Genomic DNA, 19,949 nt, shown 5'->3' on the forward strand with positions numbered 1-19,949 from the left:
TCATTCTCAAGGTATGTGTGAACCTCTCCATATCATAAATCTCCTCCACAATGCTCAGCCACTGATCTCTAGTTGGGGGGGTCTACCTTATACCAGGCCCCACGGGCGCAGATAGAGGGTGGGACGGATGGGATTCGTCCCACCCAGATTTAAATTCACCTCGTTCGGTCCCCCCCACTTATAGGGAGGAAAAAACGTCTATGCTGTCTTTCTTTGCATAAGGCAAACCTCACGGAAAAATCAAAAGACTAATTACCATTCGGTTTATTGAGGTGCACAGCAGTACATACGTAGTTGCAACAACTCGCATAAAACAAAACAAAGACTGATATTCGGTTGGTTGAGCTGCGCAGACCGCACAGGTTGCGAGCTCGAGCTTGGTTGCTATGGTTACCCACAACAAGTTTGACAGGCATATCGGGGACAGCTCCTAGTTCAGGACCCCAACACGGCATGATGAAGGGTGCCAAACTGAAAAGGCAGAAAACGATTACATCGTTTTTTTCAAAAAACGACGACTGTAAGTAAACTGTGCCTTACTTTATCATATCACCTTGCAATTTTTTGATAGTCTGTTCAAAGTAATGTCGTAGTGAAAGTAAAATCGTACGGAGTAGAGATGCCTTTCTGGTAGCCTCCTTCTTTCGGTGGTAGCCTGTAGATACAGTGCTCAGAAGGCATTTTTTTTTTTTTAAGATATTTTTTGGGCTTTTTTCACCTTTATTGGATATAGTGTAGAGCAGGGGTGTCAAACCTGATCCATAAAGGGCCTTGTGGCTGCAGGTTTTCATTCCAGCCATGCAGCAGCACACCTGACTTGGCTCATTCAATCAACTGAACTGTCTTCACACAGTCAAATACTTGCAGCCACACCCACCCTTGATTAAAGGGTGGGTGTGTCAGTTGATTGAATAAGCCAAATCAGGGTGCTGCTGCATGGCTGGAATGAAAACCTGCAGCCACACGGCCCTTTATGGATCAGGTTTGACACCCCTGGTGTAGAGACAGGACAGGAAATGAGCAGGAGAGAGAGACGGGGAGGGATCGGGAAATGACCTCAGGTCGGAATTGAACCCAGGTCCCCGGATTTATGGTATGGCGCCTTAGCCACCTGAGCCACGACGCCCCCCACTCAGAAGGCAGTTTTAATGTTTAATCTGGCGTTCCCTGCCATAATTTCAGCGAGCATATTGTTTCATAAGGAAACTTTGCGAAGAGTTGTTGACTGACTGCTGCTCACGCAACACACAGGCATAGTTAGAAAGTCAACACATGTTGACAACACATGTTGGGGTTGGTTTGCTGGCAGCTTTGTCCCCCCCAGTTCAAAAAAATGTATCTGCGCCCCTGCCAGGCCCTTGTAATTGCCTTCCTGCTAGCCACCAATAATGCTTTCACCAGGTATTTATCTTCTCCTTGTACCCCCTCTTATGGGATGTTCCCCAGATATAATACCAAACAAGTCTTGGGTATCTCCTATCCCAGAATCTCCCTCAGCACACTCCAGACTCCCTCCCAGTATCCCTCTATCTTTTTTGACATTTCCAAAATACGTGTATGGTCTGCCTCCACTTGACCACACAACCTCCAACATGATTTCTGATCTGGTGTGTATCTCCCCTTAATCTTTTTGGTGTTATGAAAAACCTTATAATGTTCTTCCACCCAAATTCTCGCCATACCCTGGAGCTAGTGGCTGAGTGTTGAACCTTGCCCACTTTATACCAGTCATCTTCTTCTGTTATTTCTATTCCAAGCTCTTTTTCCCATTTTTCTTTAATATAGACAGTTGAATTACCCCCACTGGCACCTATAGCTTGGTATAGAGCTGAGATTACTCTACATTTTCTCCCTTCGTATGCATTTATCATTATTTTAATAATCATATTCTGTTCTTTGGGTTCTTCTAACTTTATTTCCTTTAAATAATAATCCCTCACCTGAAAATATCGAAAAAGTTCGTTTGCCTCCAAATAAAATTTCTCCCTTAAAGCCTGAAAACTCTGCATTTCCCCCCTCTCAACTAGTGTGCATATTGCTGTAATACCCCTATGTGCCCATCTCTCAAAGCCCCAATCACTAATTCCTGGTTTGAATCTCTTGTCATGGGTTATCCACCTCAGAATCTTTGCTTCAGTCGGTAGTCCATACTTTCTCACTACCAAGTACCAAATCCCCATTTTTGAGTCTTCAACTGTCCAGTTTTGATGAGTCTGTGATAGCTTCAAATTCTTGGCTGCCAGGAGTAGAACCTGATGTGGTCTTCCGCCGCTGTAACCCATCCACCTCCATGTTTGATGTGTTGTCCGTTCTGAGAGGCTTTTCTGCTCACCACAGTTGTAAATAGCGCTTATTTGAGTTACTATAGACTTCCTGTCTCAAACCAGTCTAGCCGTTTTCCTTTGACCGCTCTTGTCAACAAGTGTGCTGCTGTCACATTATTGGCTGATTGGAGAACTGCATAAATGAGCAGTGTTCCTATTGAAGTGGATGGTGAGTGTATATCTCTTGCCAAGTAAGTGAACAGGATATGAAGGTTAACAGACTGAATTGGATGTTAGATTTTGTGTTTCTCTATCGCTGGATGTCTTGTAGTACACTGCAGCTGCTCTGCTTCCTGCCTCCTCAGATGTACGTGCTGCTCGGGAGCAGATGAACATGGGTGGAGTTACGTATCCCACACTACCCCTGCAGGACCCTGCTGTCCGTCCCACATCCATCTACAGTCAGCATTCCTCAGCCTGCTCGCCCACTGCCTCATACAACGGGCCATACAATGCGACCTGTGTGTCCCCTCAGCCCCACAGCGCCTTCTACAGTGGAATAGCCGGCCCTCAGCACCCCTATTACAACAGGGTAAGTGTCCCTACAAAGGATCCGTTCAGCCAGCACTGTAACTGAAATGGAACAGTAGTCCAGGGGTCAGGTTTCTTCCTGCTATGATTGAAACAATACATATTCGCTTGGTTATAAACAAGTTTATCTGATCCCAAGCCTTCTGTTTGAGATCTTTTGAAAGTTATGTATGATGGTAAGGCTGCTTTGATTCTCTTAGGTAGTAGAGATGTTTAATTTCTTGGATGGGTAAAAATTGAGACGACTCGCCTTCTTTGGAGGGTTGGGAGTCTATTTAGTTTAAACGTTTTAATGGGAGTTTCTAATCTGTGACTAAAAGCCATTTCACTGTATGAAGTAGGGATGGCGAAAACTAAAAAAAATCTTGACCGACCACCGAGCCTCATTAGCCGGTTAAAGTCGGTTAACCTATGAGTTTAAACAGGGATGCAAACGGCGCGCCTTTTTCACGGCTCATGCAGATCTGATTTTTTTTTTAGGGGGGGCGTTGGAGTGTCTGAATAATTTCATCAGAGTAAATTCTGTATTAAAATTACTACATAAGCAAATGCTGTTACAGTCCATGAAAAAGCCGTGAAAAAGTCGGCATCTGCGCCTTTAGTTTGTGTGGAGAGATATGATCTGCAATAACATGCATTGTTGGGTACAGACTGAAACATACTTTCAGAATGCACTGGCCAAGGCAGGACTAAACTCGATGTGCCTTCTAATAATAATTTAAAAAAAAAAAACAGAATAGTAATTTGTAAGCTAAAAAGCCTGTGTCTACACTTTTCTTTCACAGAGTGGCAGCGGGAGGGCGGGACATGACTGAATGGGTGTTTCTGATTTGTCAGCTGTCTTTAACTGGGGCGGGAGGGCGGGACATGACTGAATGGGTGTTTCTGATTTGTCAGCTGTCGTCCTTACACCGCATGGCATGCCCCAAGCGTTTACAACACAGAATTCCAGGTTCTCCGCTCCAAAATCTGCAGCTTCAAAACGATTTTTTTTTTTTTAACCGACAACCAAAAAAAATTAACCGGTTGACGTTGATTCGGTCAGCCACCGGTCAAACAGTCATCGGTTAACATCCCTAGTATGAAGTATCAAATATTTTCACACCGGAAAACTGGCGTCAAAGGTTCCAGTAGAGCGGTACCACCAGGGCTGAATGGTACTCGGGGCAAGGCTAGCAACACGATTGATTGATTACAGATTAAAACAATTCAGACAAGCAAAACACCGAATACTTTGGTTTAATGGTGCTGTGTATATATTTAAAAGCAACCTTGTGCTGGTTTATTTCTTGACCTGCATAAGAATTTAATTTGTTAAAAGCCATACCAGATCAAATAGTAGTGATGATTTTTTTTTTTTTTTTTTTTTTTTATGTTGCAAATGATAATTTCAGCAATGGGCTGAAATTGAAATAATTTTATTTTTGCTAGTGTGGATTTTTCATCTTGTTGGCTATCGGCGTTATTTTCTAGTTGCAACCAACGTATGATGGGGGACCAAATAGGCCAGCCAGACAAAGAAAGAAATTTAATTCATTCGTTTTGCTGCCTTCACTGTCCCCATTTCACTTCTCTGAATTTAGTGGGAAAATGGCTGGTTCCTGTTTTTGGACCAGTTCTTGTTTTTGGATGTGCAGAAGGCAGTAAATGGCCCGACTTTACTAGACAGTCTGTTTATTTGATGGATGTAGGCGATCTAGTGTACAAATCCAATCCTTAGATTCCAGCTTCAAGTTCTGGGTATGGTTTTTACTTTTTCTGGTCTGGAATTTTTTTTTCCAATCATTTCCCTGGTGATAAGTTATTATCATATTTAATTCTATCATTTCCATTGGTTTAAGTTTTTTTTAACTTGTGGTTCTTTGTTTGTTTGTTTGTTTTTTAGTTTTATGTCTTTATGTGAGCAGAACCCCTTATTGTGAGACCATTTTGCATTTGTGTTTTATTTTCATTTGCTAAACTTCTTTCCTTCTCCAAAATTCCCTCTCCCAGCCTTATTTCCCCCACCATGTTTACATGCTGCCCCGGCAGTACATTGGCAGCTCCCATCCCATTCACATCCCTGCACCTCCACGTCCAATCATTAAAGCAGCCCATCCAAGGGAGCCTAGCTCTGCAATCGTAAGTACTGAAACCTAGAGGTAGTGCCTTATACGTAGACCACCATGTCTTCATGTGTACTCTTTTTCATTTGCAGCTTTTCTACTCACGGATATTGAGAACTAACAATTTTTCTATTTTTTAGGCTGATTGCTGTCTTAGTGTATAGTTGTTGGGTTTTTTTTTTTTTTTACATTATGTATAAACTAATGATGTTTCAGAATTATATTTTTGTCCTTTTTGACTTTTTAATGCCAAACTCTTAACCATTGTAATATTTAAGCAGAGTGCTTTGTGTGTGTGTGTGTGTGTGTGTGTGTGTGTGTGGACAGTTAAGTTCCTGCCGTCTGTTCACACACATGCACACAGTGTCAATGACGTCAACCACCAGCTGTCTAATGCTCACTGGAGCCCATAGTGGAATAGAAACTCCACCTGCTTTGCGAAAAACATACCTGCTCCCTTGATACACTTTTTTTTTTTCCTGTTTCATTTCAAACAGCCTATATGTGTTTCCCTCACATTCTCCACCTCCTCTGTCTCTTCCCTCCTCTCCTTCTCTCCTTTTGAGCAGTGTAAGGTAGCGTCTTTGAAAAAGAAACAGGTACTGAATTCCTCTAGTCTTGGCTTCAACCCTGCTGCTGTGCTGCCCTGTTTATGCTGCCTATCCTTAAAAATGCCTTTTCACTCTCTTGCTTTCCTTCACATGCACTTCTTCTTCTGCACCAAGCACTCCCAGCATGCCCTTTGGGAACTGACATAGTCTCAGCGGGGAAGGAGGAACTAGGGTGTTAAATATAAAGCTAAACTTGAGTAATAATAAAGAAGCGTGTTGTGCGCAGGAGCATGTCTTATTTCATTTCGTAAATGCCTTACGGTTTTACGCCTGCAGTATAACAACTCCTCCCGAAGTATTGTTTTATAGTTTACCAAGACGATATCTGTATCCAAGATATCATTGAATTTCACCTCTAACAGTGACTGACTGACTTAGTACCTTAAAGTCCCATGAAACTGTGTCACTGATGCTGTGTCATGGAAGTTCACATCAACACCAATTTCACATAAATCTCACTTCTCATATTCAGTATTCTGGTACGAAAAATGTGCTGTGCGGAATTAGCACTGTGCTGCAGATCCCTCTGGAAAAAAGTGTCACTTATTGTAGAGCAAAACCAGTTTTTTGCTCACAGGGTGTGACTTTAGCCATATTTAGAATAGAATAGAGTTTATTGCCATTTGCACAAATACACTGCAGTACAGGTACATTGGAATTCTTGAGCGTTTTCCACGAGTCAGCTTCATAGACATTATTTAAAAGGGGGGGAGGGGGGTTTACAAATACACGAAACGATATACACTTGTGTTCAAAATAATAGCAGTCCAACACGACTAACCAGATCAATCACTGTTTTTGGTGGAAAATATATTACTACATGGCAAATAATTTACCAGTAGGTGTAGTAGAGTCATAGAAAACCAACAGACCCAACATTCATGATATGGATGCTCCCGAGTCTGTGTAATCGAATAATTAAGTGAAAGGGACGTGTTCAAAATAATAGCAGTGTGGAGTTTAATTAGTGAGGTCATTCATTCTGTGAAAAAAACAGATGTCAGTCAGGTGGCCCTAATTTAAGGATGAAGCCAGCACATGTTGTACATCCATTTCTCTCTGAAAACCTGAGAAACATGGGTCGTTCCAGACATTGTTCAGAAGAACAGCGTGCTTTGATTAAAACGTTGATTGGAGAGGTAACACGTATACTGTAAAGAAGTGCAGAAAATGATGGGCTGCTCAGCTAAAATGATCTCCAGTGCTTTAAAATGGACAGCAAAACCAGAGAGACGTGGAAGAAAACAGAAGACTACCATTCGAATGGATCGAAGAATAGCCAGAATGGCAAAGACTCAGCCAATGATCAGCTCCAGGGTGATCAAAGACGGTCTGAAGTTACCTGTGAGTACTGTGACAATTAGAAGATGCCTGTGTGAAGCTAATCTATCGGCAAGAAGCCCCCGCAAAGTTCCACTGTTAAAAAAAAGACGTGCTGAAGAGGATACAGTTTGCCAAAGAACACATCGACTGGCCTAAAGAGAAATGGAAAAACATTTTGTGGACTGATGAAAGTAAGATTGTTCTTTTTGGGTCCAAGAGCCGCAGACAGTTTTTCAGACGACCCCCAAACACTGAATTCAAGCCACAGTACACTCTGAAGACAGTGAAGCATGGTGGTGCAAGCATCATGATATGGGAATGTTTCTCTTACTGTGGTGTTGGGCCCATTTATCGCATACCAGGGATCATGGATCAGTTTGCATATATCAAAATACTTGAAAAGGTCATGTTGCCTTATGCTGAAGAGGAAATGCCCTTGAAATGGGTGTTTCAACAAGACAACGACGCCAAACACACCAGTAAGCGAGCAGCATCAGGGTTCAAGACCAACAAAATGAAAGTTATGGAGTGGCCAGCCCAATCCCCGGACCTTAATCCGATAGAAAACTTGTGGGGTGACATCAAAAATGCTGTTTCTGAGGCAAAACCAAGAAATGCAGAGGAATTGTGGAATGTTGTCAAATCATCCTGGGCTGGAATACTTGTTCACAGGTGCCAGAAGTTCTCAGAAACCGTGGTTATATTAGTTTAGTGATTCACAGGAATACTAAATCCTTAAGGTTTTTTCAGTTTATACAGTAAATATTTGGAGTTTGTAATGAAAAATGCTGACACTGCTATTTTTTTGAACAGCCCAATGTTCATTTTTCTTCATTTTCTGTAAAGTAATTAAAATATTGATACATTTTTCTTCATGTTTTGATGTAGAATATAATGTGCATTGTTCCCAATGCATGGAAATAAGAACTATTATAAGGATTTTGAGCTTTACTTACGTTTTTAAACACACTGCTATTATTTTGAACACAACTGTACATTCTAAAATAAAAAACGCACTATAATACACAATTATAACAATGGCAAATAAACAGTGAGCGTGCTAGATAGAGCTATATAAGGCTGTCATTAAACTGATATAGGAATAAATATATAAAAAAGTAATAAATATCTATCGGAAGTGGTATTGCACATTTTGGTTGAGGAGGTAAAAACAGAAGTTAGAAAATCCAGTTATATTGCACATATTTATGGAAACAGCATCTTTTGTGATTATTAAGTATAGATTACAGTTAATTAATTCGATGTAATTTCATTGATTTTGTGTAGAATCCCAGTACTAACATGCTTCGAAAACCTCCTGTATCTTTTCAGTAGCTATAAATTACATTCCAGTGCAGCGATTAGTTAACCATTTTTAGCTTACTAGAACTAAATTAAATAAAAAAAAAAAACCTGTTCCTTACCATTTCTACAATCTTTCGTTTCAGTATAATGCTCCTCTTCGCTAAAATCTAAATTCAAACTCTTCTATTCTCTGGATAGCTTGGATTGCATACTAACAGCAAGCATGATTATTTGAATTTTTGCCCAATGTGCTTTGGCTACCTCATTTCTGAGTATCTCAGAAATCTTGTCATAAAAGTGCAGGTGGTATTAATATGCAGGAGCTGATTATTTTCTCTTTGCCTGTATGTTGTGTGCATCAGGGCACCGCTTCTGTGGTGTCAGGCACCCCATCTGTGCTGCTCAGCTCCATGAATACAGACATGGTGTGTGAGCGTCTCAGAGTGATGGAAGGCATTGACCAAGGCATGCTGGCCCAGTATACTGCTACCATTAAGAAGGTATGTGTGTGTGTGAGAGAGAGAGAGAGAGAGAGAGAGAAATGTGGTGTGCACTTCTCTTTCCCAAAGAGAGTTGTGCTGCTCCTAATCGATATTTCTCACAGGCCAATGTCAATGGACGGGTTTTATCCCAGTGTAACCTGGATGAGCTGAAGAAAGAGATGAACATGAACTTTGGAGACTGGCAGCTGTTTAGAGGAATTGTGAGTTCATTTGAAGTTCTCTTTGAACTAGCTATTTATTTATTTATTTGATTCACTGTTTCTTAAAAAAAAAAAACGGGTGATGTTCAAAGAAATATCAAAACGGCATGTTTGGAACAAATAAGCTGAATCAAATTCTGCCAAATGGTGTTTTCGTTAATGATCCCAGGAGGTGAGGCACTGATGCCAAAACCTTTTGCCAGGTGCAGGTGTAATGGAGGCAAAGCTTTAATCAGTGCCCGTCCTTCCTATATGCAAACTTTGCAAGTTGTGTAGGGGCCCCCATTGCTCAGAGCCATCCCATGGCACATCATGAATTGTAAAGTTCTTCATGCTTTTTAAGCAGCATTACAGACTAATTGGACAAAAACAGACATGCCTTTTTCTTAAAGGAACAGTCCACCGTACTTCCATAATGAAATATGCTCTTATCCGAATTGAGACGAGCTGCTCTGTACCTCTCCGAGCTTTGCGCGACCTCCCAGTCAGTCAGACGCGCGGTCACTCCTGTTAGCAATGTAGCTAGGCTCAGTATGGCCAATGGTATTTTTTGGGGCTGTAGTTAGATGTGACCAAACTCTTCCACGTTTTTCCTGTTTACGTAGGTTTATATGACCAGTGACATGAAACAAGTTCAGTTACACAAATTGAAACGTAGCGATTTTCTATGCTATGGAAAGTCCGCACTATAATGACAGGCGTACTAACACCTTCTGCGCGCTTTGGCAGCGCATTGATACGGAGCTCAGATATCAATGCGCTGCCGAAGCGCGCAGAAGGTGTTAGTACGCCTGTCATTATAGTGCGGACTTTCCATAGCATAGAAAATCGCTACGTTTCAATTTGTGTAACTGAACTTGTTTCATGTCACTGGTCATATAAACCTATGTAAACAGGAAAAACACGGAAGAGTTTGGTCGCATCTAACTACAGCCCCAAAAAATACCATTGGCCATACTGAGCCTAGCTACATTGCTAACAGGAGTGACAGCGCGTCTGACTGACTGGGAGGTCGCGCAAAGCTCGGAGAGGTACGGAGCAGCTCGTCTCAATTCGGATAAGAGCATATTTCATTATGGAAGTACGGTGGACTGTTCCTTTAAGGCCACAGAAATGCATTCCCTCTAATGACACCCTGGTGTGTGCAGGTGATGGATTTGCGTCACTTGGAGAGCCAAGTCCTGCATGAAGAGGCCCCCAGCGAGCAGGGCAGCAGCATGATCGGTCCCGGAGAGACTAGTAGGAATCGTGGTACTTCAGCCCACGGAGGACCCGCTAACACTGATACCTCACCCATGTACAACTTCAACCTTAGCTTTGAGGAACTCTCTAATGTGGGCCTGGATGAGCTTCAGCGGAATCCCAATCCTCCGTGGATGGTGAGCCTACTTTTGTAGCTTTTGAAGATCCTGTTCTTGTTTTCTTTTAGTGCTTGATCAAATTGATTCTTGCAATATCGCACACTCTCTGTAGAACACTACACACCGCACCCCCAGCATGTCCAGTCTGAACTCTCAGGAGTCCTCCAATGAGATCTGCAAACTCACTGACAAGCAACAGGCTGAGTACCGCAATGCCTACCAAGAGTACATTGCCTCAATGGCGCAGCTTGAGGCAACAGGCAGTGCGTTGGAGAAGCCTGTACAGCCCCATCCAGGCCAGTTTATGCACTCCAACTCTGATGATAAGAATAAAGATGGAGGTGATCAAGATGGACGCAAGTCCTACACAAAGCGAGCTGGTGGAAAGCCAGCGGTGGATGCAACTGACTATGCTTCCACTGAAGCTGCCACTCTGGACCCCATCAGCGAGGAGGATGAGAAGGTTGACCATGGCTCGACCAAGTCCCTGCTTGGACGCAAGTCCTCTGCAGAGAAGCTGGGCCTCTTCCAGAGTGCTGACCTGAAGCTGAAGTCCGCAGGAGGGCTGCGCTACCAGAAACTGACCAGTGATGACGAAGAGTCAGAAGAGTCTGATAACACCCCCCTGATCAAGGATGGCAAGGAAGTAGAACCCAAGCACAACGAGAATGAGGATTCGTCTTTAGCAAAGGGGAAAGAGTACCTCTCTGATGGCATGCTGGATAAGAAGGACTCCTCTGATTCAGGCGTCCGCTCTAACGAAAGCTCACCCAATCATTCTCTGCAAGACGAGGAGGCTGACCTGTCTCAGTCAGAGAGGACCAACCTTATAGAGCTAGACGAGGAGAGCCTAGCCCGCAAGAGAGGCCTGCCTAATAGTTTGAGTGGCCTCCAGGATCCAGCAGTTGCGCGCATGTCTATCTGCTCCGAAGACCAGTGCAGCCTCCTGGCCAGTAGCCCTGAAGAAAGCTGGCCTTCATCTAAAAGCTATAACCTCAACCGCACTCCCAGCAACAACACCCTCAACAACAACACCAACGCCCAGCAGGGGAACCGTCCATGCCAGCCAAATGAAAGTTCCAACACCACTGGCACCGAGGTCATCATGACCCCTGGGTCCAGCACCACCATCACCTCCACATCCACATCCACTGCCAACAATGAGAACGTACGTGTAGTGCACTTGAAGAGAGGCCTGAACCCTGGAGACCCACCTGAGATCCACACAGTCACTTCTGACACAGTGGTCTTCAGCGAGGAACGTGAGAGCATCCTTTGAGAACCTGGACCCTGTTCCTGGCAAATCCCCTATTGTGTTTTAGACATGCGGTGCAGTTCTCAAGCTTTAGATGTTTGGTGTTGTGATGCATGCTCAGTGGAATGTGTAACGCTGATGGTTCAGTGATGTTTCAGTATTGAATAGTGGTCATCTGTCTACTGTAGTTTACCGACCTTAAATGGTGCCTACATCCTTGTTTTAGCAGTTATTTTTAGAATCAACTTTAAATGTATTTAATAGGCATTTTGCTGAAAAATACAGTTAACAGTATTACTGCTTTAATCTCTTTTTGAATATTCTAAATTGGCCAAGGCGAGCATGAGCACTCGGGCCATCTACTAAAATAGTTATTGATAATTGTGGGCTATAATTAAACGCACGTGTTAACCCTCGGTTACTCCATCAGAAACGGTTTCATATCAACTCACCGTCATGTTCATTACTTACTTGGTCATGAAACACGTGTTGTGTTGTGTTGTGTTGTATTGTACTGAATTGTGTGTCAGTTGCATGCTTCCTCTGAGAGGTTGTTGGGGTTCAACCCAGTCAGAGACCCCGATTCCTTCGTGGGCCCCCCTCGGATCCGAGGACGAATGAAACAGGTCGATAGAAACAGACAGGTGAACACCAGAGAGTTCACATGCCAGTTTATCGTCCTGTTCATTCGTCCTCGGATCCGAGGGGGCCCACGAAGGAATCGGGGTCTCTGGCTGGGTTGAACCCCAACAGAGGTTTTGCTTAAACTTTAAACTCGGGACTAAAACAAACCAACAAAGTCCTTCTTCTGATGTTTGAAGGTATTAATTCGTCAGTTACGATACGGATCCTGATCGAGTTTATAAAGTTTAAGAAATCCTGGAAAACATTCGGAGCAGTGACGTGCATGTGTCTGACTGCATTAAATGTCAAAAGTGAAACAGCGTAAGAAGTTGCATGCAGTAAGCTGTGATTTTTGTCTGTTTGCTTGTATTAGCTGCCTAATGCAAAGAAGTGGATGTGAAAACCGAACTGTCTACCACATGGAGGAAAATAAACTAAATATAATGACTTTTTTTCTGCTTTATGGATCCTTTATGCATGTTTAGAGAGCAATCTAGTTATTTAGGTTAAACAATAGGACTGGTTTTGAAATGGTTATATACAGTGTACTTCACTAGGACATTTTAAATATTTTCATTTTATATTTTCACACTGGGTGGAGCAGATAGCATTAACCGCCTCTCAGCAGGCCCCTGGTTCAATCCTGAACTCGGGTTACTGTCTGTGAGGTCTCACGTGTCTCAAAATCATACATAAATTGCCCCGAGGTGTGAATGAGTGTGTGCCCTTGCTGGCTTAATATACTGGCTTGCCCTCCAGGGTGTACGGTATTCCTGTCTTGCCCACAGTGTTCCTAAGAGTCACTGCAACCCTGCTTAGGACAAAGTGGTTACTGAAAATTGGGAATAAAGCCTTCCACATTGGGCTTTAATCCATCGATCCTTTTAATAAATATTAATGCCTTATTGTAATGCTTTAAAAATGAATATATATCACTAGTAATGACCAAAATGAATTAATAAAGCAAATAATATTTATTTTATTATCAAGCACAAAACTATCGATAAATCATGGTGTCCGGATCCCGGAAAAAAGCAGCCTTGCCTCAGGGCTAATCTCGCGTGACGTCACACATGGAACCCTGGTTATCTAGGTCTTTTCAGTACATCTGACTCCGTGCTTGTTTACTCACTGAAATTTGGATATTGTTGTGGAATCTTATGCTGTGTTCACACTTATACCGGTACGAAAGTGGTATAACTGTATCGATACAAAGTATACCGGTACAGTTTAGTGCATCTGTCCACACTAGCGAGAAATGTTTGCGGTTTTCTTTCACGGTAGTTGAAATGCGCGTGCGCGAAATGTTTCCGTGGTTACCGAGTAACTTCCTTCCGAGAATATGGCGGATGAAACAACGCGTGTGTGCTTTTTATTGTCAATGTACAGTCTGTATTTCTGGTGGTCATTTATTCAGTCGAATCGTATAAAACGCGCGAGGCAGTTGAGAAAGAAACAAAGAAAACGAATCTCCCTTTCTCCCCCCTCTCTCCCTCTTTCCTTCTCTTCCCCTCCCTTTCTATCCCTTTTCCCCTCTTCCTCCTTTCCCCCTCCCTCCCTCCTCCCCCTCTCCCTTTCTCCCCCCTTTCTTTGCTCCATGTAGCTCCACGGTCGTTTCGTTTTCGCATGCGCATTATATTTGTATCGATACAGAACCGCTTCATCTGTCCACACTACAGCGAAGCGCTACAGTACCGATACGAAACCCATACATTCGTGGGTTTCGTACCAATACAGTTATACCGCTACAGTACCGGTATAGTTGCTAGTGTGGACAGGTGTTGGGGTACGAAAGTAGTTTCGTATCGGTACAAAATCCCTAGTGTGGACAGGGTATTACACAAATAACGATGGGAAAGCACTGCGTTGTGTTTGGATGTTCAAATCTATATACAACAAGAAATTCAGTTCACAAATTTCCTAGAAATGGCACTAATCTAAAGCAACAGCGGGTGAGGTTTGCGCAAACGAAGCAGGCAGATTTCGTGTCGCCGACTAATAAGAAATCTGACTCCTCAAGTGTTCACCACCACCAGAACGACCACATGGGAATTATTGGCGCAAAAAAGGAACCTGTTTATTTAATAAATGACATTTGATCTGACATTTGGACAGTTCGTCGAGTCCCCTATTATCGCCCACTTCATATTTTTTTCAATAATTAAACTGAATAAGTGTACTTTTTAAAGATTATTATTTCTGCATTTATTCAGGTACATGTAAATATTTCCCTATATTTTGCAGCGGACAGCTTAGAATAAAAATCCACAAACCAATCTGTGTTTCCAGTTCTCTCTGGCTGGTGGTGCGCTATCAGTGGTGAGCGGGACTGCCATGAACTGGCATCTGTTTCTCATCTTGGGGACTCGAAAAGATAACCATTTACTCCGGAATATCCTTGATAATCTTCTGCCCCTTCATCTGACATATAAGAATCCCAGTTAGAGGTCTGCGCGGGACAGAATTTTCAGTCCCGCTCCCGCAAAGAATTATGATTTTCAGTCCCGCTCGCCTGCCATATTTTGTCCCGCTCCTGCCCGCAAATCCCGCATGATGCAGACGTTCGCGTTATTTCTCACGAAAGTTCTTGTCATTGGCTTGGGGAATTAAACATGCTGAGCTCTGCACTGACCGATCCTTCATTTATTGTAAGTTTATTGTTTAGACTCTGACATTCTGCTGACACATTCCAAGTTGAGCGCTGCATGCGCTCATGATTGACAGCTCTCGCTTTGATTGACAGCTCTCACTTTGCGCACTCGCACTCCCACTTCCGAGTCTGTGGCGTTATGATTCCAACCGCGATTTCATTCTCCTCTCATATGAAGTGCTGCGCAACCACAACCAGCTCCTCAGATTATACACTATTTCTCGCTTTAAATTGAACAATCTGTGCGATACACAGTCCTTTTTAATACTAGTTAATACTTTTTTAAATACTTTTTAATACTTAGGACTAATACTCTTGACTTTTTAACGGTAAATGTACCTCTTTTTAAAGCAGCACTTACTTCTGAAGCACTGTGAGCTTCACTAGAGGAGCTCTGCTCTTCTGCCATGATCGGAGATCTCAAACACGGAAGAGCGGAAAGGAATCGGAAACGTACGCGAGATTAGACCACATCCGCAAATTTAGGCATCTTAAAATGTTTTTATTAATGCCAAATAAAATATCCAGCACAAATTATATACGATAGACATAAATTAATTTATAAATTTTATTTTAAACACGTTTTTAGTTAGCGGGACTGCAGCTTATCACCTCTCCCGCCCGCGCCCGCAATGAGCTTTCAAAATTTGTCCCGCGCCGCACTGCTTTGCGTCGGGTCCCGCGGGACTCCCGTGGGAGTGCAGGGCTCTAATCCCAATCACTGTCAGAATTCTCTCCAAAATCATGATTCCATATTGAGACTGGTCTAACCACTGCTGCGCGCACAAACTAAATTGATACCTGGATTGTTACAGGTGTGACGTCTTGCACCCTTTCGGGATCTTCTGGATCAGTCTCGGTAGATTCTGTGAAAATCTGCTGATCTTATTGATTTTCCATCAATTTATGGCTTTTTGGATCAGCTATGGTTCAAAAACACATGGTCAATCAACATGATTATTGCTTTGTACAAGGGAAAAAAAAGTGTGGTTTAGAGACATTACATTCACTTTAACTATTTTGATCAACAGTAATCAAACCCAGTCAGAAATTGACTCTAATCGGTGGTATCAGTTGACCATAGTGTCCACAAGTTCATAAATAAAAAGGGGTTGTGCATATTATAAGCCCAGCCAAGGCGTTTGCACATGGACACATTGACCATTTTCTTAAACACATATTGCAATTAAATAGCAAGAATACACTTTGTTGACAAAGTCTGTGGATACATTCACTTGGATTATTAATCCAGTGGTGCTTAGGTTCAAAATGTCTTAATTTACCAAGGCCAAGGTCGCTTAACTTCCTGTTAGTGATCATGATTGACTACAGCTGGTAGCATCTCTGTCTCACCATAAAAAAAGGTTTGTTTAACAGCACTCATTGGACTGACACAGCACAGTGGGGAAGTCCAAGGAACTCAGTGCAGATCTGAGAAAGAGGATCATAGATTTATGCAAGCCAGGAATTTTTCTTGGAGCCATTTCTAAACAACTGCAGATTCCAAGATCATCAGTTCAAACAACTTTTTGTAAGTACATGTTATTGGGAGGTGTCAAGTCAAGTTTATTTTTATAGCGCTTTTAACAATAGACATTGTTGCAAAGCAGCTTTACAGAAATTTATAGATTTTAAACATGAACTAATTTTATCCCTGATCTATCCTCAATGAGCAAGCCTATGGCGACGGTGGCAAGGAAAAACTCCTTCAGACGACATGAGGAGGAAACCTTGAGAGGAACCGGACTCAAAAGGGAACCCATCCTCATCTGGGTGATAACAGACAACGTGATTTTATAAATAACTTGCTTCTATGGGTGTAGAGGTACAACCCCGATCCCAAAAAAGTTGGGACAAAGTACAAATTGTAAATAAAAACGGAATGCAATGATGTGGAAGTTTCAAAATTCCATATTTTATTCAGAATAGAACATAGATGACATATCAAATGTTTAAACTGAGAAAATGTATCATTTAAAGAGAAAAATTAGGTGATTTTAAATTTCATGACAACAACACATTTCAAAAAAGTTGGGACAAGGCCATGTTTACCACTGTGAGACATCCCCTTTTCTCTTTACAACAGTCTGTAAACATCTGGGGACTGAGGAGACAAGTTGCTCAAGTTTAGGGATAGGAATGTTAACCCATTCTTGTCTAATGTAGGATTCTAGTTGCTCAACTGTCTTAGGTCTTTTTTGTCGTATCTTCCGTTTTATGATGCGCCAAATGTTTTCTATGGGTGAAAGATCTGGACTGCAGGCTGGCCAGTTCAGTACCCGGACCCTTCTTCTACGCAGCCATGATGCTGTAATTGATGCAGCATGTGGTTTGGCATTGTCATGTTGGAAAATGCAAGGTCTTCCCTGAAAGAGACGTCGTCTGGATGGGAGCATATGTTGCTCTAGAACCTGGATATACCTTTCAGCATTGATGGTGTCTTTCCAGATGTGTAAGCTGCCCATGCCACATGCGCTAATGCAACCCCATACCATCAGAGATGCAGGCTTCTGAACTGAGCGCTGATAACCTGGGTCGTCCTTCTCCTCTTTAGTCCGAATGACATGGCGTCCCTGATTTCCATAAAGAACTTCAAATTTTGATTCGTCTGACCACAGAACAGTTTTCCACTTTGCCACAGTCCATTTTAAATGAGCCTTGGCCCAGAGAAGACATCTGCGCTTCTGGATCATGTTTAGATACGGCTTCTTCTTTGAGCTATAGAGTTTTAGCTGGCAATGGCAGATGGCACGGTGAATTGTGTTCACAGATAATGTTCTCTGGAAATATTCCTGAGCCCATTTTGTGATTTCCAATACAGAAGCACGCCTGTATGTGACGCAGTGCCGTCTAAGGGCCCGAAGATCACGGGCACCCAGTATGGCTTTACGGCCTTGACCCTTACGCACAGAGATTCTTCCAGATTCTCTGAATCTTTTGATGATATTATGCACTGTAGATGATGATATGTTCAAACTCTTTGCAATTTTACACTGCCAAACTCCTTTCTGATATTGCTCCACTATTTGTCGGCGCAGAATTAGGGGGATTGGTGATCCTCTTCCCATCTTTACTTCTGAGAGCCGCTGCCACTCCAAGATGCTCTTTTTATACCCAATCATGTTAATGACCTATTGCCAATTGACCTAATGAGTTGCAATTTGGTCCTCCAGCTGTTCCTTTTTTGCACCTTTAACTTTTCCAGCCTCTTATTGCCCCTGTCCCAACTTTTTTGAGATGTGTTGCTGTCATGAAATTTCAAATGAGCCAATATTTGGCATGAAATTTCAAAATGTCTCACTTTCGACATTTGATATGTTGTCTATGTTCTATTGTGAATACAATATCAGTTTTTGAGATTTGTAAATTATTGCATTCCGTTTTTATTTGCAATTTGTACTTTGTCCCAACTTTTTTGGAATCGGGGTTGTATAGGTGTAGACACTTTGCTGGAATAATATCCAAACTGTCGCCCTCAGCTGATTGGTTTGGATGGTCAGAAACAACTCGGGAACCATCAAGGCACAGGCCTGCTGGGACACTACCTACAGTCAAGTAAGTTTTATATCACCATGGACTGAGAGGCTGCCATCCAAGAAAGAAGCCTCTGCTCCAAAATTGACACCTTTGAGCTCAACTAAAGTTTGCATGGACAGAGAAGCCGTCTTTATGGAGGAAAGTTTTATGGTCAGATGAGACAAAAATTGAGCTGTTTGGCCACAATGACTAGAGGTACGGAGGAACACTGTACCAACTGTGAACCATGGGGGTAGTAGCATCATACTCTGGTGCATTGTATAAAGTGGATGGAACACTAAACAAACTCCTAAGTCTTCAGCTTACCTAAAACCATAAGCTAGATGGTTGAAACTTGGGCACAGTTGGGTGTTCTGAAAGGACAATGACCCCAGACGCACATCAAAGTTGCTTGTGGAATGGATAAACTTTTAAGCTTAAAAGAAGTCCTGACCTCAATCCTATCAAAAATATATAGGCTGTGTTTAAAGGTCAGGTCTGTGCCAGAAGACTCTACAAATTCTTGCCAAGAAGAATGGTCAAATATCCAACCAGAATTCTTCCAGAAGCTTGTTGATGGCTACCAAAAGCCAAGGTCAGGGTGAAGCTTGCTAAGGGGCATTTAACCAAATATTAGGCAAACTGTAGGTATAATTTTGATCCTAGGTACACTACCGTTCAAAAGTTTAGGGTCACTTTGAAATGTCCTTATTTTTGAAAGAAAAGCGCTGTTCTTTTCAATGAAGATCACTTTAAACTAATCAGAAATCCACTCTATACATTGCTAATGTGGTAAATGACTATTCTAGCTGCAAATGTCTGGTTTTTGGTGCAATATCTCCATAGGTGTATAGAGGCCCATTTCCAGCAACTCTCACTCCAGTGTTCTAATGGTACAATGTGTTTGCTCATTGCCTCAGAAGGCTAATGGATGATTAGAAAACCCTTGTACAATCATGTTAGCACAGCTGAAAACAGTTGAGCTCTTTAGAGAAGCTATAAAACTGACCTTCCTTTGAGCAGATTGAGTTTCTGGAGCATCACATTTGTGGGGTCGATTAAATGCTCAAAATGGCCAGAAAAATGTCTTGACTATATTTTCTATTCATTTTACAACTTATGGTGGTAAATAAAAGTGTGACTTTTCATGGAAAACACAAAATTGTCTGGGTGACCCCAAACTTTTGAATGGTAGTGTAGGTTTAAGAAAACCCAAAAATAAATGTGCGCCAATTTTTTTTTTCCTATTAAAGATGCATGTTATGCCACAGGGGGACAAAAAACTGTTCAAAGAAAACACCGAAAGTCTAGTACTGCCATGACGTTTATGTCCGTGATGATGTAAACTTCTGACTGCAACTGTATGTGCCTTTTTTTTTTTTTTTTTAAACAGCATCTTATTCCACATTTAGTCTCCCATTCGCTGTTATAATAATGAAGTCTTTCCACTAGATTTTGGAGCATGGCTACAGGGATTTGAGCTCATTAGTGAGGTTAGCCACTGATGTTGGGTGATGAAGCCTTCTTGCATGATGTTTTTTCCCTTTAGTTATTTGAACTGTACTGATCCCCCCCCCCCCCCCCAACTTGTATGATTGAGTAGAATCAATATAAAGACAAATGGCCCATTTTATAGTCTAC

The 19,949-nt window shown here is 42.2% G+C and overlaps 1 protein-coding gene across 3 annotated transcripts in view; it reads left to right on the forward strand.

The window, feature by feature from the left end:
• Positions 1-12,589, forward strand: part of kidins220b (kinase D-interacting substrate 220b) — an 82,091-nt gene extending 69,502 nt beyond the window's left edge. For 2 of the 3 annotated variants that reach the window (XM_060917853.1, XM_060917854.1), the window contains exons 24-30: positions 2,630-2,856; positions 4,848-4,976; positions 5,530-5,559; positions 8,562-8,699; positions 8,804-8,902; positions 10,051-10,281; positions 10,376-12,589. In XM_060917853.1, coding sequence (XP_060773836.1) covers positions 2,630-2,856; positions 4,848-4,976; positions 5,530-5,559; positions 8,562-8,699; positions 8,804-8,902; positions 10,051-10,281; positions 10,376-11,542 — 2,021 coding nt within the window. In that variant the 3' untranslated portion in view covers positions 11,543-12,589. The remainder of the gene's footprint in view (positions 1-2,629; positions 2,857-4,847; positions 4,977-5,529; positions 5,560-8,561; positions 8,700-8,803; positions 8,903-10,050; positions 10,282-10,375) is intronic. The other variant, XM_060917855.1, reaches the window with a different exon arrangement.
• Positions 12,590-19,949: the final 7,360 nt, after the last annotated feature.

This window comes from Neoarius graeffei, chromosome 3 (assembly GCF_027579695.1).
Source record: "Neoarius graeffei isolate fNeoGra1 chromosome 3, fNeoGra1.pri, whole genome shotgun sequence".
In the NCBI taxonomy this organism is placed as follows: Eukaryota; Metazoa; Chordata; class Actinopteri; order Siluriformes; family Ariidae; genus Neoarius; species Neoarius graeffei.